Source organism: Poecile atricapillus, chromosome W (genome assembly GCF_030490865.1).
Source record: "Poecile atricapillus isolate bPoeAtr1 chromosome W, bPoeAtr1.hap1, whole genome shotgun sequence".
Lineage (NCBI taxonomy): Eukaryota > Metazoa > Chordata > Aves > Passeriformes > Paridae > Poecile > Poecile atricapillus.
In genome coordinates, this window is record NC_081288.1 from 107,691,347 (window position 1) to 107,719,195 (window position 27,849).

At 43.6% G+C, this 27,849-nt stretch overlaps 1 protein-coding gene across 2 annotated transcripts; it reads right to left on the bottom strand.

Moving 5' to 3' along the window:
- Positions 1-157: 157 nt before the first annotated feature.
- LOC131591484 (uncharacterized) lies at positions 158-26,791 on the bottom strand. 2 transcript variants are annotated; one of them, XM_058862231.1, is made up of 11 exons: positions 26,620-26,785; positions 16,008-17,690; positions 9,703-12,541; positions 7,713-7,860; positions 6,928-7,055; positions 6,801-6,836; positions 5,559-5,833; positions 5,350-5,438; positions 4,887-5,104; positions 4,005-4,053; positions 158-392 (listed from the first exon to the last, which is right to left on the bottom strand). In XM_058862231.1, exons 2-11 carry the CDS (start codon positions 17,373-17,375, stop codon positions 158-160), a joined length of 5,385 nt encoding a protein of 1,794 aa, XP_058718214.1. In that variant the 5' UTR covers positions 17,376-17,690; positions 26,620-26,785. The 2 variants fall into 2 exon arrangements, 1 of the variants encoding a protein (XP_058718214.1); XR_009280390.1 differs by lacking the exon at positions 158-392 and having other exon boundaries at positions 4,887-5,048; positions 26,620-26,791.
- Between the last annotated feature and the right edge of the window lie 1,058 nt (positions 26,792-27,849).

Below are 27,849 nucleotides of genomic sequence, written 5' to 3' on the forward strand. Positions count from 1 at the left end.
CACAGGATCAGCTCCTTCCTTTGTTGCTAGCATCGGCATCAGAATGATTCCAAAACAATGTCAAAAGGCAAAAGACAAAAGTTATCCCTTCCGGTCACTGAGGTGTGTCACTGCTCCGTGTCCTCAAGAGTAGTTTCACAAGGTGGGGTAGTGAGACTCAGTGCTCTGAAGAGATGAAGTCTCTAGGTTCTCTTGCCTTCTTGGGCACCATTTTCTTTACTGTTGATGAGTTTGGCAGATTTTTGCTTTTATTGGACATTGTTTTCCTCTGTTTTTGATGAGTGGTTCGGAGAGATTTCAGCCCCAACATCTCACAGTACTCATTGCACTGGTGGAGGGCTCTGAACTGCTCAATGAAGGAAAAGGAGCAGTTGCCTTTAAACCCCTTGTATCTGTAGTAACAAAGAAAAAAAAAAAACCCAGATGGGAATTAAAGATTCATTTTCAGCACAGTGAGGTAGAGTATGACTGTTGACTCCTAAGCGACTTGAAAACATTAAGCAAGTCTCTTCTACCCATGCTGGCTTGAGAAGCATTGACTGCCACAGAAACTCAGACTGGGTCACTGGGAGGTGAGGGGAACCAGGTAACACGTGGTGACAGAAAAGGGAAAAGCATTAGAGGCAAAGCTCTGTGGGCTGGGTCCTGGCACTGTCTTTCATAGCATTAAATTGGGAATAAAATTATCCGCTGGCTACCTTTTTCAGTAACACACAAATGAAATCCATGCTATATCATTCTCCATGAACAGTTCTGTTGGCCACTATGAAGAGACAAGGTTGTTGCACAAGGTGTTTCAGAACTAGAAGCTGTTTCAATGTAAACATGTACATCATTTCCATGCTCCGCTGCTCCCCTCCCCTGGCTGCCTCCAGGATCTCAAGGAGCCAAGCCTCCCAGGGAAGCATGGAAGGAATGTTCCTGAGGAAGACAGTCTCATCCAGCCTCCACAGTTCCCAAGCTGCCACTGTACCTCCCACATGAGAGGTAGAGGGCACGTGTATCCTTCTCCTCACCGTGCCTCTGGTTGCTCAGTCCTCCCAGGGCCTGCTTTTTAAGCTGCATCAGCTTATTTTAAAAGGTGCACCTGCTCCTCAAAGGAGTGATTTTGGTTAAATTCTCAGGATAGAGATGGGAGAAAAAAGGTCAGGGTGCTCCTCTTTTTTTTAACCTTAATCAGTGCCTTTCTACCCTGTTCTCTTGGTTTGCCAGACATCCAGTATCTCAGAGATGAGCTGTAAGTTGTGACTACACAAAACCAACCAAACAAGATTTGGTACTGAAATAAACAGAGGATGCTCATTCCCAGCATCCAGAGAACTTCCTTCCTCAGGCAGACTGCACAGTGCTAAAGAGAATACTGCTGCTCTGAGAAGGTCAGACTCCTGCTAACAGACAGGCTCTGCTCTGGAGACCCCACTCAGCTGGCTCTGAACAGCAGGTGAACCTCAAAGGGATTTTCCTCTCCTCTCCAAGTAAACGGTGAATTTGTTTAACCAAAGCAGATTGAAGAGGCGTGCCATTGTTACTCCAAGACTATATCCTGGAGTCCAGCAGGATCATCAATGGTTCTCTTGCTCCCTTGGAGAAATCAGAGACTTCAGACTTTACTTTCTGCTTTCTGCTTCAGACTTTACTGCTCTCAAGAGCTCACAGGTATGTGTTGTGTTGGTGGATGCACCAGGCACACCCACAGAGCAGGAGTTCCACAGGCAAACACATCTGCCCTCAGCAAGGGAATCTTCTATCCAGCACCAAACCAAACCAAATCTTCCTTAAATCTGAAGGGCAAATGTTGGCTTTGCCCTCAGGCTTAAACTCCCCAGTGCCTCTTGTTACTATGTGGAGTAAACCTAAACTTGTCAGTGGCCTGAAACCAGGCAGAGTTTCAGATCCAGACTTGGCAACCAGCACTCCTGTTAATGACCATAACTGTGGGTTACCGTGCTCCTGATTCCCTCATTTGTGTGCACCATTCCTGGATAAATCCCTGGGCCCTCACGCACAGTTCTACTCTGCTCACTGCTTGCACAGATCCACACGCTGTGCTGTGGTGTTTTTGTTTCCATTCGCCAGAGAAGCTAGAGAGTAGCTGTTGTTAAGGCTCAGGTGCAGCACTGGGGCCACATAAAAATGCTTCCCAGGCTTTCCTGTTCCTTGGTGCACTCTGCCCTCTCCTGACAGATCTGCGCTGCAGCTCCAGCAGCACACTGACCACACCGCTGCTTTGGGCTCCTCTGCTTTCCAGTTCCCTGGCAAAACACACAGAGCAAGGACCAAAGATGAAAATTCCTTCCTCCACTCATTGCAGACTACGTTTTGGACTACAAGAGACACGTTCTGTGTCCTCTCTGCCGGCACAATTCAAGCCATACCAGTCCCACTCTGCATTTCTGGCTCAGTAGGACCATGTGTTCTCCCTTCATGAGACCAGGCTAGCTCTCAGCAGCTCATCTGAACACAGCCTAAAGCAGCAAGACCCAGCAACACACATGAGCTCCAGGTACTTGATTTTCTCCACCCCTGTTCACAGAATTAAAAATCCAACTGCAGACATTAATATAGAGATCTTCTTTTCAGGAAAGGAGCATGAAGACAAAATACCGGACCAGGAAAAATCTGTCATCTTGCAGGAATACCATTAGCTAAATAACAAACAAAATGATACTCAACATTTTCAGAAGGTTGTTCATTTAGGGAAATTATTTTCCTTTTTACATGCCTGAGGCGATCCTTACTACAGCTCGCATTGTGTGCTCACTTCCTCCTCCCCAGCACAATGTGTGGTTTTATAGGAATCATTTCACAGTGAACTGGACAACATTCACTAAAGCATTTTTATAAACCTTCTGATTCCTGAGAACAGTGTTGCCAAAATAATACATTTATTACTTTTTTGGTTTGTAACAGGATGATATACATTCATTTCAACTGCTTTTAGTTTGGATCCACAGCTACAAGAGTAAATCAGTCTAACTGAATGGATGACAGCCTGCAAATGTTCAGGATTCTCCCAGAATATTCCAGAGTGACATTTTTAATAATTTTGATGACGTTGTGAGGTTTCTTCTTGTATCCCAGGTATACAGACAAGGTCCAATTTAGAATAAAGGCTGAATACATGATCAGATCTTTCTCCTACCAGATTCTCAAAGGAGAGTATGAAGCTAAAGCACTTACTCCCATCCCCTTTCCCTGTCCAGCAGCCACTGCCTAACCCTATCCACAGCTCTGCTGGCCTGTGGTATAACTAGAAGCCTTAATTAACTTAAGAGAAACGGACTAAAGTTAGAATATTACAGGCCTACATCTTTACACATATGCTTAAATCTTCCCAAAAGAGCTGAAGCCTTTGCAACACCACTAGAAAACAGGCTCTAGAAATGCCCTGAATAATCTTTTGTTAAGGCTCAGGATTGCTGTTATTGAGAGAGAAAGGGGAGAGATACCATCAAATCCCTTCACTATTGTCCTTGTTTAACAGGGAAGTGGCCAATACACAGCATCCCACTGAGAAGAATCTTTACAAAAGCTTGTGTCACAAATACATATTCCAAAGTTCTGGCACTTTAGCTGGGTGCAGGAAGGATTCCAGCTTGCCTTTTACCCCAGGCTGCAGCCAGTGCTGGTGCTGTATGTTCGGCCCTATCTTCCTCCAGCTGATGGACCAGCAGGAGCCTTACCTGCTGCCACCAGAAACCTTCATGTCACTTGGGAAAGGCCCTTTGGATGAGCCCATTTCAAAGGAGGCATGCATGCAGGAAAAACAAAGTTCAATCTACAGGGTAGCTCCATTATTTCAGAACAAAATTAATGTGCTTCCTTTACAGGCAGGTTACCATAAAAATGAACATGAAGAAGTTAAAAGACTTAGATAAATACTTTTTTCTTCTAAAGTTAAACCAAGAATAAATTTCCAGTGCACCCTCCCCCATCCACATCTAACTGTGAAGAGACAGATGAGTAAAGCACAGCCATGCTTCCAAGAACTCTCATTCACTCACCCTTTGGCCAGGGTTGCTATGCCAACATCAGTTAACTTCATCCCTACACCTGCAAGGCAGCAAGGAAACACAGAGCTTAGATTAAACTGGAATTTCTAGGACAATCTTCACATATGGAGACATTAAATGTTATTTATTGAGTCATCTTTTTCATTTTAATTATTTGTCACATTTTTTTCAAAGCATTTTAAAGCACCCCAGTTAAGAAGAGGATGTTCTCTGTGTCATCAGCAGTTTCTAGGAGTCAGGCTCATGCCACTATTTCACAGCTGTCAGGGTGATCAACAGCACAGCTTCTTTCCTGTGCTAGGATTTTGTTCTTTCTCCTCCCTTTAAGTTATTTCAGGGATCTTGTTTAGATCCCCTTGTTGCTATTTTTCCTGCCTTCACTTGTAAAAGAATATAGGATGTTTCCTAAGATTCCAGCTTTTTCTGTTTTTCTTCAAGAAGGGTCTGTCTTCCCCTGTCCCAAGACTGAAGAGGAGTCACACCCATGGGAGCAGAGGTAGCACTTAACAAACACGAGGTTGTTTCTTCACTATTTTTCTTTTTGAAGTAATGTATTTCTTCAAAACTAGCCAGGACCCAAATGTGGAGCGCTCCACTGCTGAGTGATTGTCAGTGAGTATTTAAATACAAGGAAAAGGGGAAGACTAGGGTGCCATTAAAACCTGAAGTCTTTCACTCAGCAGCCATTTCATTAATCTCTGGGTCATGAGACAAAAATCCAGATTTGGCTCATACTGAGAGTCCTGATTCACTAAGGTACACATGAAAGAACAATTCTTCCATTAAGGGTGTGAGATTTGGTTTTCTTTTCCAAACTGTCCTCTTACAAGAACATAAGCTAGATGAGAATTGCCCCATACTCAGACAACTCACCTTGCAGGTCAGTGACAAGCAAGTTCCCATTGGTCTTCTCATACACCCAGTGCTGAAAGGTGCAGCACTTCTGGCCAGCCTCTGTGTCTCTTCTCAGGAAATTCACTTCCTTGCCATCCTTAACAGAGTACTTCACAAACTCCCCAACCAGCTCCTCCTCCACTGTGGCATAGGGGATGTTATTAGCAGGGCGATGAATAAGAAAAATTGGAATGATTCTGAAATCAAGGGATAGAAACTAATAAAATCCTGAGAATCCTTTCGGTAAGGGGGTAAGAAACAGAAGTGGCCAGTGATCTTGGAGAGTGAATGAACAGCTACCAACTCTAAACCAAGCTGGAAGAGCTGTAACACTGTTCCCAGGTTTCCTCTTTCCTCTTTAGTCCTAGCAATCAGTGGGCTGCCACGACACAGGACAGCATATGTAAGCATATATGTATATAAAATATATATTTATACTCACTCTGGTACTTCTCCAAATCCTTCCAAGGGTTCGGCTTCAGCTGCATATAACTTTGCATACTCTCTTGCAGTATTTTGGACATAGCACTCCTGTATTACAACAGACATGCCTATGGGAATATTGCTCAAAACATTCAATAGATCATCTGCTTGAGTATGAGGACAGCTTTTGCCCACAGCTCTGGCTTTCAAAGGCCAGGGACAGCTCACCTGCAGTGCCAGACTGTAGTTTTTCTGCAGCAGCTCGTCCCTGCCCTTGGTGCCGTAGGTGAGGGCGTTGTGCACCTTCAGCACGCAGACGTGGCCGGGGGCGAAGGTGGGCGCCAGGCCCTGCAGCACGCGGCTGCGGAAGGCTCTGCGGTGCATCCCCTCGCCAAAGTGCAGCCCCTCTGTCATTATTGCTCCATGCAGCGCCTCACCAAAGTAGCTGGAGCTGAGGGGATCTTCTCTAAACATCAGCTGCATGAATTCAATTTCTTCCACACCTAAAACGTAACAGGAGTCTCTGCAGGCACAGGGAGGGGTGGGCATGGGAGAGCAGATGCATCTCTCCAGAGAGGAGGAAAAAATGCTCCATGAAAGCACAACTTGTGTTACTGAGGCCTGGGACCCCAAGCAGCTCCTGAGGCAGATAGAATCTGAGGCTTGTACAATCTAAAGCCAGCATGGGGAAAGGTGGCAGCTCAGGATCATAAGGAGAGAAGACAGAGTGTAACAAACAACTCTGTTACAGATAAAATCAAGGAAGATTCCAGATTTTCCCCCTTTAAATGATCACTGGAATCCAAATGCAAAAAAAAAAAAATTGTAAGGGGGAAAAAAGTTAAGCACTGAGAGAAACTAAAAAATTCTAACTGCACTACAAGTGTCTCTAACATTTCAAGGACCATCAGTAAAGAAGATAAATAGGAGAACTACACAACAAGGAAGTCCTTCCAGCTGCCCTTGCAGTAACCTCTGCTTTAGCTTCTGTAACTATTGCCTCTCTTCGAAGCACAGAGGAAACTGCACAGATAAGGCCAGAATTAGAACATTCCTTAATTCCACCCAAAATTCTCTGATTAAAAATTATACAGTGCTACTACATGAAAAGTCCTGAGTTTATTTGCACAAGGAAATAAATGCTTAATTTTATTCTTCAAGGAAAAGAAAGAAAAGTCACCATGCCAGCTGAAGGCCTGGATCTCTGCAGGCTGTTCAGGAATGCCAACCCCACTGGCAAGGCACTATCTTTAGCTGCAGCACAGGACACATGCTGGGTGTCACTGAACACCAGTTAACACACAGGGAAAGCATTCCAAAGCTTCATGCCTGCCTTTCTCCTGGAGTATAGTTACACAGCAGGTGACCTGCAAGAACCATGTGTTTGCTTGTGCCAAAGAGCTGCCAGTGCTCTGTGTGTGTGTGCGTGTCTGTATGATGCCATGCAATGCTACTTCACTTTATATTTACCTTCGTAACTCTGAAAACTTGAGAGACGTTCCAATACTAGGAGGAAACAAATAAATAAAGTTTGTAGTAAAACCTCTGAAACTGTCATTGTCATTATTATTAATCAAAACTGTAAACCGAGGCTTACCTGCAGCAGTCAGATGAAACTCAGCAGTCACCTTTCCATACATGTTATTCAAGCAGCAATAATACATTCCCTGGTCTTGGTAGCTGGCTTCAGCTATTTCCAGAGAGATGGGAGAGTCATCCTGGGCACTGGAATAGAGCATTTTGTGCTGTCACATATTTTACTTGTTATCACTGGAAAAACTGATAAATTTGATCTTTCTGAACTGTTTATTTGTTAAAAGACAGCACAGTTATTTAGCAGAAAATTATATGTATTAATATTACAATGGATATTGCAATATAACAATCAAAATCAGAAAAGTTAAAAAAAGAAGATTCAGAATGGAAAGTTTAACCAATTCATGGAACATTTTCTCTTCACTTAAAAGAACATCTAAGAAGAACCATTACTACAAAAATTTTCATCTTCTCAGAAGTGTTCATTCTGATGGAATTATTTTTTTTCTTCCTTTGGATGATGTTTACTCTGTGTTTTTGAAACATTCTAAACAGTTTTTTAGATCAGAATGTCATTACTGCTACAAGGAAAATAACTCATTAAAATGGAAAAGCTAGATCCTGTTAATGGCCTTGAGAAGCTTTTATTTCCACCCTTCTCTAGGTTAAATGAGATTCAGACTTCTTTTGATATTTTTTTGACATCTGGATGCTACTGGATGTGAACAGGTTGAGAGGTGAAGGAACACAAACTATGACCAGTATCAGTGCACTTCAAGAAGAACTGCCTCCTATGAATAGCCAAGTCACCCAGAAACTCCCAGTCCTTCAAAAACATTCCCTTACCTTCTCTGCAGCCGAGCCAGTACCTTGGAATCTTTAGTCCATGTAATGGTGGAGTCACCATGAATGTCACCAAACTGACAGCACAGCTTAATACTTCCAGAGCAGTCAGGAAATAACTCTGCTTGGATCTTCTTCACCAGCCTGGGGGCTTGAAACAAAAGAACCACAATTTAGGATTTGAAGATAATGATATTGTTTTAGCATTTTAACATTTCATGTTAAGAACATGAATGCTGAAATCCCTGGTAAGTAATTATGACTTCTTGTGTCACAATACTAATAACATGCACATGGGCATGGTGTGAGCAGGGAGCTGGAGGGGACTTGGAAAGAAAGGGAATTGACACATATTTAGAGAAAGGTTTTGGGATCATGACACAGCCCCACCTCAAGTGACACATCCCTGCTCGATGTAAGATATGTAAAATGCAAGATGTTTTGTTTCCTACTGTGTGAATTCTGAGCTGTTGCACTCTGAATGAGGTAGCATGGCACTTCGGGATCCCATTCCTGCAGTAAAACTCCACTAACACCCAGCTGAAGGGTCAGGAACACTGCTATGGTTTTTCCCCATTCCCAGTTCCAGGCCCCATCCAGTCCAGGTCTCCCCACTGGACTGGCAGTCTCTGGGTCCTGGGCCATGTGAACTTTGCTGTATCAGGACTAAAGCGACACAGACAAGATGTGACAGCTCTAGAAATAGAACTAATGACTCCAGTTTCTTGCCCTGGCCACAGTCTTCCCTCCTGCAGCTGAAATAATGCAAAAGAATGCTGAGTATATTCCACAGCAACCAAACCAACCTTCCCATAATGCTAGGGAAAGGGCCACAACAATGCTCTGGAGCACAGACATACCTCAGTCGAGACTGAGGCGGAGGAGAAACAGGTGAAGAAAATTCACTGTTATCTGACGCAGCCTGAATGTTTAAAACATTTTATGAGTGTAGCCTCAAGTAATGGAAACAGGTCAGACATTGCACAATCACTGCAGTTTGCTTGCTCTGCTTTGATGGAATGTCTCTCCTCCCGCACATTTGGTTCCCTGGCAAAGGACACATCTTTGAACAGAGAAAAATCTGGGTTTTTTTCAAATGTGATTAGGAAAGCAGAAGTCTCACAAGACTGCACAATAATTAGACTGTGTGAAAGCCTCCACGCATGTGCAGCTTACCTTTAGTCACTGTTCAGTCTTGTTCTGACCTATTAAATCATTTTATGGTGTGAACATGAAATGTCATGTCAAAAGGTAAAAATAAGACCTTGGTCCTTGCGAACAGAAAAAACCGTAGAAACCCAGAGAAACAACAAACCCCTCATCTGCCCAGCTGTCACAATCCTGCTACTGAGTCAGCAACCTTCTAGAGGCTGCAGCCCGGATCTCCTTCCAATTACATATTTCCTATATCAGTTTAATATTGCTTATTTTATCCGTGTCATTTTTGAAGCAGGGCAAAGCAATGCAGAACCAATCAGAAGTCAGCACATAGGACCTCAAAACATTGTTTATCAGTGGTACTTTACTGTTAACAATAGTACTTTGCTAGTAATAAATCCTTTGGTAACCAAGACAGGACAATTGCAGTTAGGAGCTGCAGTGCAGGAGCAGAACTGGGAACACAGCCCTGTGGGAACAGAACAAGCACTGGGCTTGCAGCTGCTACGTGGTGTGTAGTTATGTGGTACCATCATGCTGTTCATCTGTGAAAAGTTACTCCAAGAGGCCAATGAGGCAGTGACTATTTCAAATAGGTTACGAAGTTCATGAAGTGAATATACTTGCCAGCTGGGAAAAGGGTTCATCTCTGTGGCACGGGAACAGCACTCATTACTAAGTGCACAAATCTGGAAATAAAGCTCCGTAAGGGCAGGACACCTTTAGTTGACTGAGTCAGTCTGAAAGAGGCTTGCAGTGCCTTTCAGTAATCTGAAGTTTGTACTGTAGCCAGAATTATGGGAAAGGACAAAAAAGGAAATCTGTTTTCTCTTACCTTTGCTATCCTTTTTCAAAATGAATTTCCTTTGCTCTTTTCTATCCTCTTTATGAATCACGCCTCCCTCGCTCTTTCCAGACTTTTTAACGCAGCCGGGATCCTTGCTGACACTTCCCCTCTCCTCCAGCCTGGGTTTTTTGGACAGAGTTGCTGGTGGTAATTTCTTCTTGGCTCCAGCAGCTACATGCCCACTCTTTGTTGTGTCCTCTTTACATTTGATGGGCTCAGGCTCTGCAGCAGCCAGTGGTGTCTGGCACGATTTTGACCCTTCCTGATTTCTTTGATTTTCTGTGTTGGCTGGGAATGGATCAAGTGTGGTGCACGGCAAAGAGAATGACGGAGCTCCTCTCTGGAGTGGTTGCTCTTGAAAACACTGTTTGTTCCCTGAATCAACTGGTGGCAAATTAACTAAACCACTCATTACACTCTCTGCTGTCCTGACTTCCTCCTTTTTATCATACTCAGTGGTCTTAATTGAATTCTCAGCCTCAGTTATCTTGCTAGAAGGTATCAAGTCAGGACAAGACTGCTCTGTGCTAATATTCATAATCTGTTTCAGAGCCAGGGAACCAGTCAAAGTGTGCAAAGGAGCCTTTGTTTCAGCTTCTAGGTTATATTCAACAGCTCTTGGAATCTCATGTTCATTTTCACACAAGGCTGCTTCCCCTTTGGTTTCTCCAGGGACCCTCCTGAACAGACCCTGACAAGACTTGCAGGAAATTTCCAATGTAGTTAAATTTCTGTTTACTTTGACAACAGTTTGTGTGGATCCAGTTTTTCCCTCACTTCTTGTGCCAGGACACGCCACTTCAGATTCACTGGGAAGGCCCTCTGAGTGGCTTACAGGTGTGAGGAAGGGCAGGGTTTTGTTTCCAAGCAGGTTTTGGGAATGTAGCTGATCCCCAGCACCTCCATCCTCCCCTGCTGCTGTGCTGTGGTGCTCACTTTGAGCCTCCCTGGGCAGCAGGGCACTGGTTGGTGTTACACTTCCAGCTGCATAGGTGGGATTTTTTGAAGAATCTATTTTTAGCTCTTCATCAGACGTGAAGGAGCTGTCAACAAAAAATGAATGTTGTTCTGCTGTATTACAGGGAGAAGCTGCAGTCTGACTCTCTGAAACCTGACTAACTCCTGAGTCACAGGAAGTTTCAGCCCTGTGTTCCTCAGGTATGCAAATCTCTCTCTGTTCTCCTCCTGGTTTCCATGGTTCACAGCTGGGCACTTTTAGATAAAAATCTCTTAAAAATGGCTCCCCAGAAGGGGGAGGAACTGCCTCTTCTTGTTTTGCTATTTCTGTCAGTTGGCCTGTATTTTGGGGTAGATTCTTATGTGTTATGGTTTCATGAATCTGAATTAAAGTAGGCGATTGCATTATGTAACTGTATTTCTGTGCATTAGAAACAATTTGAAAATCCTGACAGCCATTATTTTTTGAAAGATGGTAGCTGTCAGAATTAGTGTCATTTGGTGCATTCAAGCCTGAGTGATTTCCTTCTTTTTGTAAATTCACTTCATAACTTGTATGTGTGGTGTTAACAGAAGAGTGTTTTGCATGTGTAAACTGACTGGTATTTTCACTGAGGAAAATGTCTTCCTCTTCAGGGAAATAAGCCAGTTCTCCTCTTTCTGGATAACAGTCCTTAAAATGATAGCCTTCTCCAGGCACAGACTCATTTATCGTGGATATGTTGTATTCAGTATGAAGTAACTGTCCAGCTGTCCCACGAGACATATCTGATATGTCAGCTGGGTTTGCTTTGGGACATGCTAAATTACCGCTCTGAGCATTTTGTAACCTTTGAGGAGAATCTGCTTCACATCTTTGGGCAGCATTATTAACAGCAAGCTTCCCTTCCCAAGCCACAGTGGATCCATTGCTGTCCGTGACCATTGGATTTGGCTCCAAGCACTCCTGGGTACTTAAGAGGACACTGTTTGCTGAAACACAAATGGATGGTGTTTCCCTCTCATTCCCAGTGCCAGAATCTAGACAGACACCATCTGTTCCTGCCACTTGTGCAAGACAAATGTTTCCTATGGATGCACTCTCACATGCTGCAGCTCTCTGCAGGAGGATATCAGAAATACTGCAGTCAGCTTTCTCAGTTCGGGGGTTATGAGCTGGTTCTGTGATGGGTTCCTGCTCTTCTCTCAAATCCATTGGCAAAGGATGATTGGAATAGGTCTCCTGCACAAAGTTCAGTTCTGCGACTTTGGTATCTGGCAGCCTCGTACCTAAACTTGGGATGCCTCTGTTTTCAATTGGGATTCGATAGTCTGAGTCATCTTCATGAAGAAGTTTCCACAGCTTGTCATGCACTGCAGATATATCAGCATCTCCTTTGCACTCAGATTCTCCAGATTCCAGGACTGATTTGGGACGAGCTTCAGACACAGCCTCATCGGCTGATCGGCTGCAGAGAATATCTGGGTTACTGCTACCGTGTATGTCAAGCCCAGACCTTTGCTCTCCCTCCCCTGGCTCATCACACAGCTTTGCAGAAGAGAGAACGGCACACAAGCATTCCTGTTTATCAGGAGCAGAGTCCATATCCCATAGAGAATGGGAAATGTCATTCTTTGACTTTTTGCCATTACTAATAATTTCTTGTCCAGAGAAGACCTGTTGGTGACAACCTTCTCTCTTTTCACAAGGAGCACAGTGAAGAGAAGAAGTCTGTAAATCTGCATTCTTTATTTGCAGGATGTTTTCAGCAGAGAACAGGCTGGTTCCTGCACTCTCACAAGCCCTGAAGATGACTTCCTTTTCTGTTCTGGGCTCCATACATAGGTCCTCACAATTCTGGGTAATGCTTTTAAGATTAGCACCTTGGCTCTTCAAAGAAGGAAAATAAAGCAATGTAATTAAAAATAAGACCTACAGCTTGACACAGGCTTGAAGGCTTGCAAATTTTTTAAACTTTTTTTTTTATTATTTTTTGTCGTCAAGTTTCTGACTTGTAACTATCAACATAATGCATTGAAATCAACCTCCTGGATCTGAGTCTGAAAGTGCTGCTGCTAAGAGAAGAATTTGTAACAAAGCTGATCAATTTTACCTCACAGTTTTTTTCTCACTGTTTTTTAAGCAGAAATGTTATTGCAAGGTAATTCTCTTCTGCAAGTCCCCATGTTACATTTATATCCTCTGTATGCACAAAAGAGGTGTAAGAAAACATCCCCAGAATACAGACAAAAGGTACATCACTGCCTCTGAGTCTCAGCTCCCTCAAATCCACTACGTTTGGGACTGCTTTTACTTTACATTGTTCTCCAGCAATCCACCTTAGTGGATCTTTCCACTGCCCTGTTTCCTGAATGCCAACAAAATTCCCCTTTCCTAAAATGACACTGCTTTAAATGGCACCCTTGCCTTGGAGTAGCTGAAATACCCCAATATCTGTAGTTATTACAACCTGAGCTGGGCTTTGTCCTGTGGACTGGCAGGCACATCCTGCCAGCATCCTGCTATTCCTGCTCAAAAGGCAGAAAAAGAGGAAGACCTATAATATGTTAAAGGACAGAAAGTGAGTTCTCTGCCAACAACATAGAGCAACAGGCTGACCATGCACAGCTGTCAGGAGTCATGCTCCAAAGCATCCAGATTTTCTAAGGGATTTTTTTCTTGGTGTGTCTCTCAGGAAAGACTGAAGCCAGCTTAAGACACGGGTAACAAAATGGGATGTTATCTGCCATTCCTAGGGCAGAGCCTGCTGAGCAAGCAGGGCTGGTGTCATGAGCTGTAGTTATTCCAACCAGGTCTCCCCTGCTTGCTCTGACACAGAGCTACAGCCTGTCTGGCACGGCTCAGGCCTGGATCGCACCCTGGCAAAGTCGAGCTCTCATCTCAGCCAAATGTCCTTGGAACTTCAGCCATGCCCTGGAACTTCTGTGTCAGTTCTGCTTCTCTTCTTTTTGGATAACAAAATTTAAAATTATCTGAAAGTCACATAAATCTATCTTGGGAAGGATCTCTCAGATTTTACATGAACAGGCTGTTCTGACATGAGAAAAACCAGAATAATGCCTCTGTAACCCAGGAGTGACAGCAGCACCTTGTGCCAGGGGTGCCAACCACTGACCACTGACAGGGACAGGGTGCTGACCACAGACCACTGACAGGGACAGGGTGCTGACCACTGACCATTGACAGGGACAGGGTGCTGACCACTGACCATTGACAGGGACAGGGTGCTGGCTGACTGCTAACAGAGACCAGCTGACACCCCAGTGACACCCAGAAAAGCTTCCTGGCTCTCTGTACACTACGTAACATCACACAGCTGGCACCATTGGTGTCTTGGGCCTATTATTAATGAAGCTGCTTTGAAGCACCAGGTAAATAAAAAATTTCACCTAGGGCTAGGCCATGTGGTCATGTAAGGAGTGAGGAGCTTCCCACCTTAATTATCTGATGGAAGGAGAAGTCACCCAGCACAGCAGGTGCTGCACAAGACACACTGCAAAGGTTGTTCCAGTTTGAACACTTGGCACTAAGGGGAAGTGTAAATCCTTGGGTCATTAGTGCTGTGATCCCGTGGCTGCTCTGTACCCCTCAGTAGACCTGATTCCCACATAGATATGGAAAATACAACACTCTTCCAAAGCAGTCAGCTGTGGGGTTTGCTGTGAGCACCCCCTCTTGCTCCTGCAGAGCTGTCTCACGCTGGGCTCCAGCAAACACCCCAGGGCACTTTTACAGAAACCCATGTGCAGCAATGATTCTTTCTTGCCTCTCTTAGATTACACAGGCAGAATTCTGTTGTAAGTTTCTGCCTTACTATATGGGTGCTGTGAGAAGCTGTTCACATTTTTGTAGTGCTCAAAAACAAGTAGCAGTATTCCAGCTGGATGTTTTTGCTTGGCCCATTTTCAAGACCACATAATTTTGAACCTACACCTGAATTTCACTGTCATACACATGTTTAAAAATGGGGCTTTGGTCTGTGCCCAGCTCTCACCCTTTTGTGCACACCAATACTCAATTCTTATTCAATGTAAAGTTTTGGCCATGGAATGCAGACGTACTGACTACACACAGCAAGAGTCTAATTGGTTGCTCTGAAATTTATGCCAGGCACCTGACAGCTACTCTTGGCTAAGAGGCCTCTGGGATTTAAATTATTGCACAGCACTTAGGAGAAAAAAAAAAAAAAGCAAATAAGGCCTCTGGCAAACCACGGCCATACACCCTCTGAAGAGGTTCATTTCAGTGAGAGGTATTCCCCATCATAAGGACATCATGTACTCCTCAAATGGGATTGGAATTTTATGCACCATAAAACCAGAGAAACCTATGAACTTTTTTCAGGAAGAATTCAGTGATTTTTGACCACTCAAGACACCCCAGTGATGCAATTAAAGTCACACTACTGTGATACTACACCCAGAACTGGAAGATGTTTTTGCCCAGATAATCAGATGAAGAAAAGCATGTACAGCTGGAAAAAACTTTTGTTGTGACAAGTGGGGTTTTTTCTGTGCAATTAGCTACACACCTTCAAATCAGAAAAACTTGTGACAATAAGATTATTCGTGATTTAATAGTATTTATATATCTTGAGTCTTTACTATATGAAATAAAAATGATGATTCAATTTTCCCACTTAGGAAAACTGGTAGAGCATCATACCAGTCTCTGCAACTGTAGTGATTTCTCCAGCTGTTTTTCTACCAACGGCATAAAATACGCAAGTACGTGGAGAGTACCACAGGGGTTTGATCTTTTAATTGGTTTGTACATTTCAGCTGGAATGTCCAACTCTTTCATTGTTTTATTTTTAAAAATCACAGAGCTCCATTCACCTCTGTGACATGAACTCTCAGCATTGAATTCCCTTCATTGTTATAAAACCAGAACAAACCCCTGTTGATTTGGTTTAGGTTTCCTACACCGTAAGTGGTGGATAGTTTTGTCTGTTGAATATAGATTGAAAACAAAGTAAATCAAAGCATTCTTTTCTCACAACAGGTATTTGAGAAACTTTCTGGGCTGAAAGAAGCATTACTTTGCTAAGATCTGTGCAATAGCCTCCATATCAGATTTCCCTATCCAGCTGTCCAGAGGCCCATTAGTGCCTCTCACCATTATCAGGCTCACTCTATAATTAGAACAGCTTAGGCTTTACTTGGGCCTTTTCTAAACCCAGATTTCCCTCCCAGCCGTAGCTGTCATTCAGAAGTACATGAATAGTATCTTTCAAAGTAATTTTGATTTTACATTATTTTGTGACAAGCAGGAATAAATTGCATTGAGATCAGCAGAGCAGCTCTTTGTGTTAAATGATAAACATGTTACTTACCCCAAACGAGATATTCTCATCTGGTATCTGGTTTTGCTCAGACAGGCCCCGAGTCCTTTTCCTCTCCCAGTGATTGTCTTTATCTGCCTCGTCTGTTGGACACAGACCAGGCTGCATTTGCACATTTTCTGTCTTCTTGGAAATCCATGTTGAACGGACACCTTCCTGACTGGGAGACGGAGCTCTGGATTCCCCACCCTCTGCTGCAGCCTGGAAAGACTGTCCTATAGTACTTACATATCTGCAAAGTTCTATAGGGTTTAACAGCTTGAAAAGGTTTCTCTTCAGACTTTCTGTTAAGGTACAGACAGCGTGTCGCGCATTTCCCTCTGGCACATTCCTTCTCCCCTCCTCCAGCAGCAGTGAGCTTTCCCCTAGCACGTCTCCACTGGGGCTGGTTTCTGTCGTTGTCCCCAAAGCCTGATCTGTGCAAGCAGCACCGATGCCATTGGCAGATGAGTCTACCTGGGCAGGGACAGTGTCCGTGGGCTTTGGTTCGCCCCTTGAGGAAGCTGCAGCCAGATGGCCACTTCCATTAGTCTCTTCTTCACTTCTGGGATGTTCATTTCCAGTGGCTGCAGAAGCAACAGGCACTTGATTCTTCTCTTTGTCTTTCAAAATGCTACTTTTATCTCGGTGCTGGCCAACAGTGAGAGTCATCTCTGTCTGCAAAGCAGACTGGCTGTACATAGAGGGGTCTCTCCTTACGTTTACTTCTTTGATTTTTGACTGATGCTCACAGAAGCCAATGGCGGTATCCATAGGCGTAGTGTTATCTGACACTTGGAACACACAAGGCATTTCACTGAGGAAGTAAGCACACCCATCACAATCCTTACTCAGTTTTAGATCATCCTCATCATCACTTTCTAATAAAAACTGTAATTTCTTTTTCCAGATTTCATCTTCATGCACTGTAAGCACATCTGAACATTCAAAGTACTCCAGGTCATCATCAGAAAAGTTATCATTTACACTTGTTACTTTCTCTGCATAAATCTCCAGAACAGAGGCAGAATTTTCAGAATCATCTTTTCCAAAATCAGTGTGATTACCTACAGAAGTGTCTGCCTGCTCATCAAGCAGGGAATTTGTGGTTAGAGGTCTGCCCAGCCCAGTCATTTTACATGCTTGGACATCTGCCAGAGACTGAGATCCAGAGTCCTGTGTGTTAAGGCAACAGTTGCCTGTGTGACAAGTGGTTACATCTGTGGGGTGAGAAGGCACCGGTCTGCTGCAGTATTCCTCTGCTCTTCCAGCGGTGAGGTCAACCACACCCTTAAAAAGAAGCAGGTCAGCACCATCCTCTGACAAATCCTTTAGGCAGGAAAAAGTTGCCTGGGATTTAACTACATTTTTAACATCCATGTTGTCGTCTATGTTAGGCAAGCATCAGAGGGATTTCTCAAGTGGAGGAAAAACTCCTGCTTTGCTTAGCTTCTCAAGCAGTAATTGAATGATTTTTGAAGAGTCAGAACCTGATGAAATCAACACAGGCTCACCCTCACAGGCGGAACTCTTGCACTGAGCAAAATGTTTCCCATTTTGCTCATTCTACCCTGAAGTCTGCCACAAGCTCATTTAGGACAACAAATTCTGGGAAAGTTTTGTTCTTTGTATCTGGTTCTGGGTCAAGAAAAGTCATTCTAGCTGTCAATGAAGTGCAGATCTTGTTCTGTGCACCTGCAAGTAAAAGAAACACAAAGTTTCAAATTACTTCTGAAATGCCTATAAATATTTTCTCAAAGGTGGTCAGTTGACACATACTTGCAAGCACTTTCAAAACAAGAAATCATTATGTAAAACCCAAGATCAGACACTAAGGCGGTAGCCCTAACCCGGCTGTCTTTCCAATAGCTCTGACTGGCAGCACATTGTCACAGTGATCTGTGCTAGGAGAACAATTCCTTGGGCACACCCACGTGTCCGTGTGGCACCTTGGCGTGACCCCAGGACACACCACAACAGGCGCTTTAGTACATGGCCTTTCAACTTTTCTAAATGCAGTCAGGACCTGCAGACAACGTACATTTCCACATGTACTCCACTGCTACAGCTACCTGCTGTTTTGGTAGTCACATTGGCACAACAGCAGGCTGTGGCAGCGGCCTCAGGGAGACAAAGAGTTAACATTGTTCCACCCCAAACCCCCTGTGAAGGGCGGCCCAGGAGTTCTGATTGGGTTTGAGTTCCTGGGGGGTTCTCCCTTGGTGTGTTTCTAATGGTCCCTGACCCTGAACTCCACCCTCAAAGGTGTAAACCCTTGGGGGTTCTGTCCCTCAAAAACCCCCGCTGTGCCTCTGTTTGGGGCTCTCTGTTCTGGACCTGGGTTTGTTCTCATGCTGAGTGGATGGTTTCATGAACGGGAGCCCGTCTCGTTGGTGTTTCATGCTGGTCCCCAGAACCCTGCTGCTTCTCTGGACGAGATCCTGAGGTTGCTGACTGCAACATATGGTGGAGAATGCGGGCATCCAGTGAAGCACCAGAACAGCAGGACCCGGCTCCATGGACACCTCGTAAGTCCCCGGCTGATGGCTTGAGAGCCAGCGAGACCCCCGCCTTGGAAAGGAGGACTCGAGAGTACCTGGCAGGGAGACTGGGTTGAGAGTGCCTCAGGCATGGGGGAAGAAAAGGGATTACGGAGGTGGGGGAGCCGAGACCAGACGCTGGGACAAGCACCTAACATCACCCAACGAGACGTATTATGGACGATATCAACATTATGGACGATTCTATTAACACTATGGACGATTATGGACGATATCAACATTATGGACGATTATATCAACATTATGGACGATTATGGACGGTATGGATCTTCCGGTGGACTGTTTCTGTCTTCTGTGAAGTTCCTTTTTTTTTTTTGGTGTATACCTTCCTGTACCTTCCCCTTTCCTCTGTTCCTAAGGGCAGGACAAAGGGTGAAAAAAGCCAAGGTGGCTCGGGGTTGCTGCCGACTCCCCGTCACCCCGGTGTCTTTCTGCCATCCCATCCCCTGTTTTCCTGAAGGCAGGCAAGGGACGGAGAACATCCAGAGTGATGCGGGTCTGCTGCCGTCTGCCCGTCGTTCCGTGTCCTCCTTCACCCCCTGTCTTTCCATATTCCCCGTTCCCTGTCCGGGAAAGCCTGTCCTGGCCTCCCCCCCCCATCCCAAGATGGCGCCGGCCACGCTGCCTGGGATCCCTTGTTTCCCGCCTTGCTCCTTCTTTTCCTTCCCGAACCTTCCCTTCCCGAACCTCCCAGTAACTCCTGCTTGGCCCCATCCCTTTGTTCGGTGCTCCACCCCTGGGGGCTGTGCCTTCTCCATCGTGGGCAACACCTCCTCTGGGGAAATCGAAACTGTAACCGAGCTCCGAAAGCCGGTGTTACACCGAGATCATCTAAAGGGGTGACGCCCACATGGGAGCCGGAGCCGAAGCTGGAGATCGAAGAATTCTGCCCCTCGTGAGAGGAGATCTAAGAGCTGCACCCTTCCTAACAAAGAATCCTGAACTGGAAGAGACTGAACAAAAAAAATATTATGTTTGTATTAAGTACCATCACCGTTTAATTTGCCCGGCGTGGTCCGAGGTTTAAGTGTTTCTTTTTAATTTTGTTTTTTTTCTGTTTGCCTAATGTGTTTTGTGATTGAGTTTTTGGTGTCCCACAAAGCAAAGTGGGTGATCTGTGGAAGAGGTGAGATTTTAAGGTGTATGTTTGGAAACATTTTAAGCTCCTAATTAAATATTGAAAAAAAAAAAAAAAATAAAAATAAAAAAGGAGCAGATGTGGCAGCGGCCTCAGGGAGACAAAGAGTTAACATTGTTCCACCCCAAACCCCCTGTGAAGGGCGGCCCAGGAGTTCTGATTGGGTTTGAGTTCCTGGGGGGTTCTCCCTTGGTGTGTTTCTAATGGTCCCTGACCCTGAACTCCACCCTCAAAGGTGTAAACCCTCGGGGGTTCTGTCCCTCAAAAACCCCTGCTGTGCCTCTGTTTGGGGCTCTCTGTTCTGGACCTGGGTTTGTTCTCATGCTGAGTGGATGGTTTCATGAACGGGAGCCCATCTCGTTGGTGTTTCATGCTGGTCCCCAGAACCCTGCTGCTTCTCTGGACGAGATCCTGAGGTTGCTGACTGCAGGCTATTCTTTGAATTGCATCATAGGGACATAAATCCCAAACTCTGTTTGTAGAAATACCTGGAACAATCAGCCTGCTTAGACTTTCTTGGGCAATTTCTGTTTAAAACAACTCTCTTGTGCTCTGGCTTGACGTTTGTCATTCCTGTGCTGAAGGAGTAATGAAAGGAGGCAGGTTGGCTTCAATTTCCTGCTCAAGTCGAGTTTTCCCCTCAAGTGGGTATGCAGTAGCACGGTGGTGTGGCAATGCTGAATTCACATAAAATCCAAGTGAAATACACCAAAAGGCTTCCACTAGCTGAATCCAAAGAAATGTGGAATCATCTCTCTCTTCCTGTAACAAAGCCCTTGTTTCCTTAGCATTCCTAAATCTTAGGATTTTAGATACTTGAGATGTTTTTGTACACTGCTAGGGGCCCTCTGGCTCATCTGTCACCTTGGAAAAGGTGTGACATTGGTCACACTGGAAAAGTACTGTAGCAGTTTCAAGTAAATTTGACCTCCTGGAGGATGCCAAACTAACCGCTCTGAAAAACAGTGACTACATCTATTCCAGAATTAGTGAAGAGTTGCAGGAAAAGCTTTCCTGCCATATAATCCAGTGAAGCCATTTAAAGACACCTCTGTTCATTCTCCTTTTCCTTCTCTGTGCTTCTGCTGTAGCGATGTTTCCAGCTCGGGTCCCTGCCCCGCTGCAGGTGCCACCGCCCAGCCCTTCCCAGCACTGGCTGCAGGGCCACAGGCAGGGCCCAGCGGGTGCCCAGCTCCGTGCCACAGGTCTGGCAGGCTGACCAAAGGAGCGCTCGTCGAGCTGGGCCAGAGCCTGATGGTGAAGCAGCCGGGGCTGCATGGCTGGCCGCAGTCTGCCTCTCCTTAAAGAGCGCTAAGCAACCAGAGATATCTTCACCCCTTTGGTCACACCTGCCACCAACACCTTTTCCACAGTCACCTGGGTGGTGAAAAGTAGGGAACAAAGTTGGTTAACAGGAAGGACACAACATCAGATGTGTGACAAACAATTTGAGTCCGTGTACACCAAGGAGCACAGACAAACAGCAGATAGGGCAACCAGACCAGCCTTTCTGATTACACTCTGCTTTCCTTTTCAGCTCTGAGGAATATATTTAAAAGAATAAAAATGGAGCAGTAAGATTAATCTTTTCCTCATCCATTTTATTACAGTACCATGGAATTACCCACCAGAGTTCATCCTCTCCCCTTAAATATGCATTTGCCTAATGTTTCCTGTTGCATTCTTTCAACGATTCTCTCATCTTTGCTTTTCAGAAGACCAGATGTCTCTCTCCTCTTTTTTTGGAGGTTGTAAATTATTTTAAAAGCATGGTAATTTCCCCAGCTGAAAAGAGCTTTGTCAACGTATTTTTAATGCAGATTGACTAATGAAGAGCCTTCACTAAAGCCATTGTACTAGACAGTTATCATTTCTCAGTTTGGCTGCACTCTGACATTGAGGGGAAAAGAGCTGTCAGATTTCTCCATATGAAAATTACATGGAATTTCCTTGCACTGTCAGATGCAACCACAGACATGAAAGCAAGTTAATGTTCCAGGAGGAAAACTGCAATAAATGATGGGTTTCCACCCAAGACAAAGAGATACTATTTTTTTTTTAAATCTAAGAAGAAAATAGAAGATAATAAGATTTTTTAAGAATTCAATTACTGAATTTAGATAGAAACTGGAAAGAGAACTTTTAGTTTGATACCCTCTCAGCTCATCAGGAAAACTTGTGACAGAAGATGAAATTCAATGAAAATGAAATTCAATGACAATGAAATTCACAGAGGGAAAAGGAATGGAAGAGACCATGATAATTTGCCATCAGCTGCTGACTAGTAACCTGAAAATTAACTCACTTTCTGGTAAGCTGAGAGTTGAACACTTGCTGGCAAAAGACATGAGAACATTTAAACATGCCAGGGTGTTGTGGCTGCTTGTCCCTACTCTCACTCTGAAAACCAATGATGTCACTTGCTGAATCAGGTCCTGGCTCACAACAGGAGACACTCTGAAGCACAGCCACACAGGAGGAATTCACACACCAGGTTTGAGCAGGTCATGGTAGGAAATATGCCTGGATTGGCTCTCTAATTTTCTGTAACCAGATTTTCCATTTCACACTGATCAGAAGCATGGGGAATTTTTATGGCAGCCCTTGAGGCAAATGAAACTCACGTTTATGCTCAGCAGGGTCTGCTGCTGCTTGAGCTCAGTGCCTGGGAACTGAGATTATGGGAGAACAACGCTGGGAGAACAGTAACCTAACAGCTGTGCTTGGGTGTGATTGAGGAGAAATATTGAACTGATTCAAACCTGCAGCAGTCAGATTAGCAAGGAATCAAGAGGCAGATGGAGCTGCTTCACCGAAACCCTTTGATGGCAGGAAATTATCAGTGTTTGTGAAAAAAAATCCGTTTCAAATAATATTAAACAAAAGAATGGCTGGGAAAAGCATTAAAATGCCTAAACCAATCACCCAGTATTTCTGTAAGGCAAATATATAAGAAAACAAATTCAAGTCAATTTTCAGAAGAGATTTTTCATTTAAAATTCATACTTTCTCATAATTCTGCACTGGTTGTAAAAAGCCTATTCACTATTCATGGTAAAAATATTGTCTGAAATTCTAGTTCTAAATATAAAATTGGAATGTTTTCCTTGAAATGACATATTTCCCAATATGAACCTTATTTTTATATGTTATCAAATATGTTCAAAATTTTATAATTTATTTCAATTGAAACCTAAAGTTTTGAATTACAATTTAACATGGAAGTAAAAAAAATTAAATTATTTTATATTTTGTAGGTAGTTTTGGTGACAAAGACATTTCTAGTGATTTCAGAAGGACCTGTGGGATTATTCCTAATGTCAGAAAAAAAAAAATTAACTGACACAAATATATAAACTTGATTAAACTTAAAAAGTGGCCATTAAATTTCCTCTCTTGCATCACATTTTTTCCTATTTTATTAAATGATAACCAAATCGAAAATCTTCCTTTTTAAGTGATTTTATATTCACAGAAATTATTTATATGGGAAGCTTATGCATTTTAGCAATCCAGAAGTAATTCTGTGCCTTTCTGTGAGGTTCCTGTCCTCTAGAGTTAGCGGAAAAATTCCCTTTATGACCTCTCTGAAGCATTTTTTCGTAATTATGACCTATTCATGAAGTAATCTCTGTTTTGTGCGCAGGCCCTCCTCAGCTCACACCCTTTTTCTTCCTATCTTTCAGCAGCACTCACTTGTCCTCGACCTTCCTGGAGCTGTCCACCCACCCAGGAATAGCCTCCCGTTATCTGTACGGCCCCAGCCCTGTGGCTCAGGGCCCATCCCATGCATTCCCATGGCACAGTGAGCACCCGATGGATGCCCACCCCTCGATGGAGCCAAGCTGTGACCCCCCAAAGCTCCCACTCAGAGCATGTCCTGCCAAGGACCTGCCTTACACCCACCCACCCAAAGGGGTGGGGAGGGAGAGGCCGAGTGAGCCCACACAGGGGATATCTCAGCAGAACGCCAGGGAATGACACTGATAATGCCACAGCGGCTCACACTGGGAAACAGCCTTTCATCAGCAACACTTTGGGCTCTTTATACCGAGCTGACAGCATCTCTGGGATACCTGCAATATGAGAGAGAGCTCCAGAAACACTGTGTGCCTCAGAGCACATGCACCATGGCTGCAGGAACTGAACTGCTGCTGGCCACACCGATTCTGTCAGAAGCCTTTGCTTTAGGTGATTGAGGATTAACTTTCACCAAAGTTGTACACACAGAAAGGTCAGCCTTTTTCCTTTGTATGTAGGTGCACCGGAGGAAGATGTGGATGTGAGCAACATGCAGTCTGCTCACCTGTTCTTCAAACATTTCTCCAGCAGACAGATCCCATTTAGAGAGTCAGTGCTGTGTGCTTTGCTTTTTTTAATCTGGGCTTTTTGGTCTGAGACAGCTCCCCAACTGCCAGCTGAGCTTCCTACTACGGCCTTCACTCCACAGGTTGAACTTTGGGATCTGGAGTTATTCTTCTGCAACACAATTATCTCTTCTCCTCGCCTATCCTCTCCTGCCCTGCCCTACTGCTGTTCTTAGATTTAGCGAAAGCTCCTTCTCCACCTGCCTGAGCATACAATATACATTTCCACACATCCCCTTAAGAGATGTTTTGCTGGCAGATAGCTAAACCACAAAGAAAGCTGGTCAATGTAATTAGACTTCATTTAAGATGAACACAAAATATCTCCATACCAAGCAACCAATAACCACAGAACTTGTGATGGTGAACAGAAATGGTCATATATTACATAGATCAAACCAGAAAGCTTGCTGATATGAAGAGCAGGATGTAAGATATATTGATTAAAAGAACAGAAAGCAGCAAAAGTAGAACAATAAAACATAAGTAGATAATAGTAGTAATATATCACAGGATCCCAAAACTGACCAACTACAGCACCATATGTATAACACAAAACCTGTCACCTATGAAATCTGAGTGTCCTGCTTAAATGCTGCTATGCTCCAAGGTTAACACTAATTCCCTTGCCATTCTCCCTGGAATATTTCTCAAATATGTCTTACCTTTCCTAGAGAACTCTGCATATGTTTTGTTTAGCTCCTCTAAGAAGTCAACAGCTATAATTGTATCCAATCCCCCTTCCCACCCTGCCGACTGTTTTGTGTCTGGAAATCTACACATTTTTTTAGTCTTCATGCCTCTCAACAGTGATCTTTTGAAATTTAACATTTTTCTTCTTCCAAAAGTAAAACAAAACATAAGACTTTTCAGTTATACAATTAACACAGACATTACACACCTATTTACATTTATTAAATGAAGTATTATATGCCCTGTATGGAAATACATACAATATATTTATGATCTGAAACATATAACTTTATCTTTCCAAAAAGGTTGCCATGAATGTTTTGCTATGTTTAAATGCTTTTCCTGATATTCTCTGTTTAAACTTTTCCCTTAATAGAAATCAAAGATTTCAAAGGTTTTCGGTTAAAAGTTTCACCAACACTGACATTGTGAATCTTTTAAGCTCAGTTCATCCGTAAGAAGTAATGGAATCTAGTTCCACGTGAAATTTCTGCTCCACCATTCCTGGTCTATACAAGTTTTCTGACTCAGAACACCATAAAAACACTTTCCGAATGTGTTGTGATCATGGTTACATTCTTAAACTGTTACCTTGTAAAAGTTACTACCTCCAAGAGAACAGAAAGCAGAATTCCAGAATTCACTGTAACTGTGAACTCTACTCACCACAGGGCTTTACTAAGGGTTTATACAGCAGTGAGCCTACTATGAGTGAAACGTTTGATGGGGTGGTAACGAGAACCCACATGTGCACAGATTTACATGACGCATTTGCTACGTTTTCTTCACCTCACAGGAGTTCTGCCTGGTTCAGTTCTGTCTCAAATACAAACAAGAACTAAAACCACATTATTCTTCTCAAAGTCCTTTGAGATACCACAACCAAAGGGAACACCTCAAGCAGCATACTTGTCAAAGAGTGCACAGTGTCAGAAACCAAACTACAGAAACACTGTATTATCTAAACTAGTTATCACACTATCTATTGGATTAACGAGGTCTAGGTAATAAAAATCAGTGAAGCTGTGGCTGTTCAAAACGCAGATGACTGGAAAATATGCCCTTGCCAAAAATTCTGTGATATATTGCAGTTCTTCAATTGCCAATATCCAAGTCTCTTTGACAACATTTGGATTAGTGCAGAACCCACTGTAAACAGCACCACAGTATAAAAACACCTCAGCCATAACTCATCAACTAAATGGAACAATAAATGACTGGCTCAGCACATGTCAAACAAACACCTTAATATAGAGCAATTAAAATAAGCAATCCCAGCACAACTCTTAACACTGATCGGTCTTAATCTATTTTTAACACCTGTCAAGCATCTGACCCTGTCAGACTGAGCAATTCATGAAGCCTGGGAATCATCTATTACTACCAAGTGACCAAATTTTTTTCTCAAGAATGGATGAACTTTTTACCTAATGAGTATTAGACCATGCAATAAATATTTAGAATGAATAAATGTGTTTTTCAGGATGCCTGGTATCACTTACACACTTTTTAGAGAAGGAAGCTTGCTTTCATACAATTTTTGCAATTTTGTCTTATTGAGACTTGGTGGAAATAGTACCAGGGTGTAGTTTCAGAAACTGTGAGCAGAATTCTAAATACAACATGATTTAAAAACCCCAAATCTATCAGGATAAACAAAAATGGCTCTTCTTTAGCAGAAGGAAATAACAAATCCCATTTCCTGGTCAATAGCAATATAAATTTCCCCATGTAGTGCATTGATAATAAAAAAACTTGCTCTTCCTCCTTTATTTGTCTTTTACGATACACATTCTATTTGCCCACAGGAGAAAAAGGCAGACACGTAATTTTCAAAGTCCAAACACCCCAACCCCCCCACTCACCCTCGAGCTCTTTGTGGACGTTCTGGGATAGGCTGGTGCTGGGCTGGTCCTCCCTGCTGGAGACAAAGGAGGCTGAGTTTATGCTTGCTGTTGGGAGCTACAAGCCAGCCGATGGCTTCGGTGGTGTTTTGGAGTGTGACCTCGGGACAGGGAGTCTCATCACTGAACAGTCTGACTTTTAAGAGAGACGATTTCATTACACGCAGCAGATGGCCCTTCCTGGGAAAACCTCTGCCAGACAGGGAGTTGGCAGTGAGGAGAGGGCACATCCTACTTCCATAGAAGTCCATAGGAATTTCCTAGTGGCCTTGAGACAGAGGAAGTGTTGGCCTTAGCTTTTCATAACAAAGCACCGGGTTGTTTTTTGAAGCACGTGCCTAACTGCTCTCCTAGGCACATTAGGACTTTTTTACTTGCTGGAAGTTAAACACACAAAAGTTCTGCTGAGCATGAAAAAATTCACTATGCCTAACAAGCAGGCTGGAGAAATCAAAGGTGGACAGCGGACTTTTCATAATCTCTACAGAGAAAGTCACCTAATGATTCTCATCCCTCAAAAGCAAATAAGTGAATCCTGAAGTAAGAAAGTATTTCCACTTTTGATACCCAAGGAGACAAATCTCACACAGGACAAACTGGAATGAATTCAACAAACTGCCCTGGGCTCAACGGATCTGGAAGAGGCTGAAAAGCAACTTTTGTGCCAAGTTTTTTTCTTAAGCACTTTGCAGGACGTGCAGCTAAAACTGGTTATGAGACACTACTGTGCTAAATACTTCTTGCTCCCAGTGTTATCTAGACAGATAGGAAATTGGGATGTTCAGCAATAAATATAGCACCTCCAACCACTCTCATTCAGAAACAGCAATAAAGATATCTATCTTTTATATAAGAGCCCAATAGTCAAAATAACCCCCAAAGAAATGAGGGACAGCCACATTCAAATCGGAACAGTTTGGGTTGTAAGGGACCTCTAAGGGTCATATAGTCCAACACTAACATGGGCAGGGACACCTTCCACCAGACCAAGTTGCTCCAAGCCCTGCCTGAGCTGATCTTGAACACTTCTAGGGATGAGGCATCTACCACCTCTGAGCAACCTGAATGCCTGATCACTGATTAAAAATGTTAGTAAAATTACTTTCTTAGGCAATTTCAGTCCACTTTGAGCAAATTGCAGTACCAGAGAGGTAAGAATTCGCTTCAGATCATCTGTGCATTTGCAGGGAT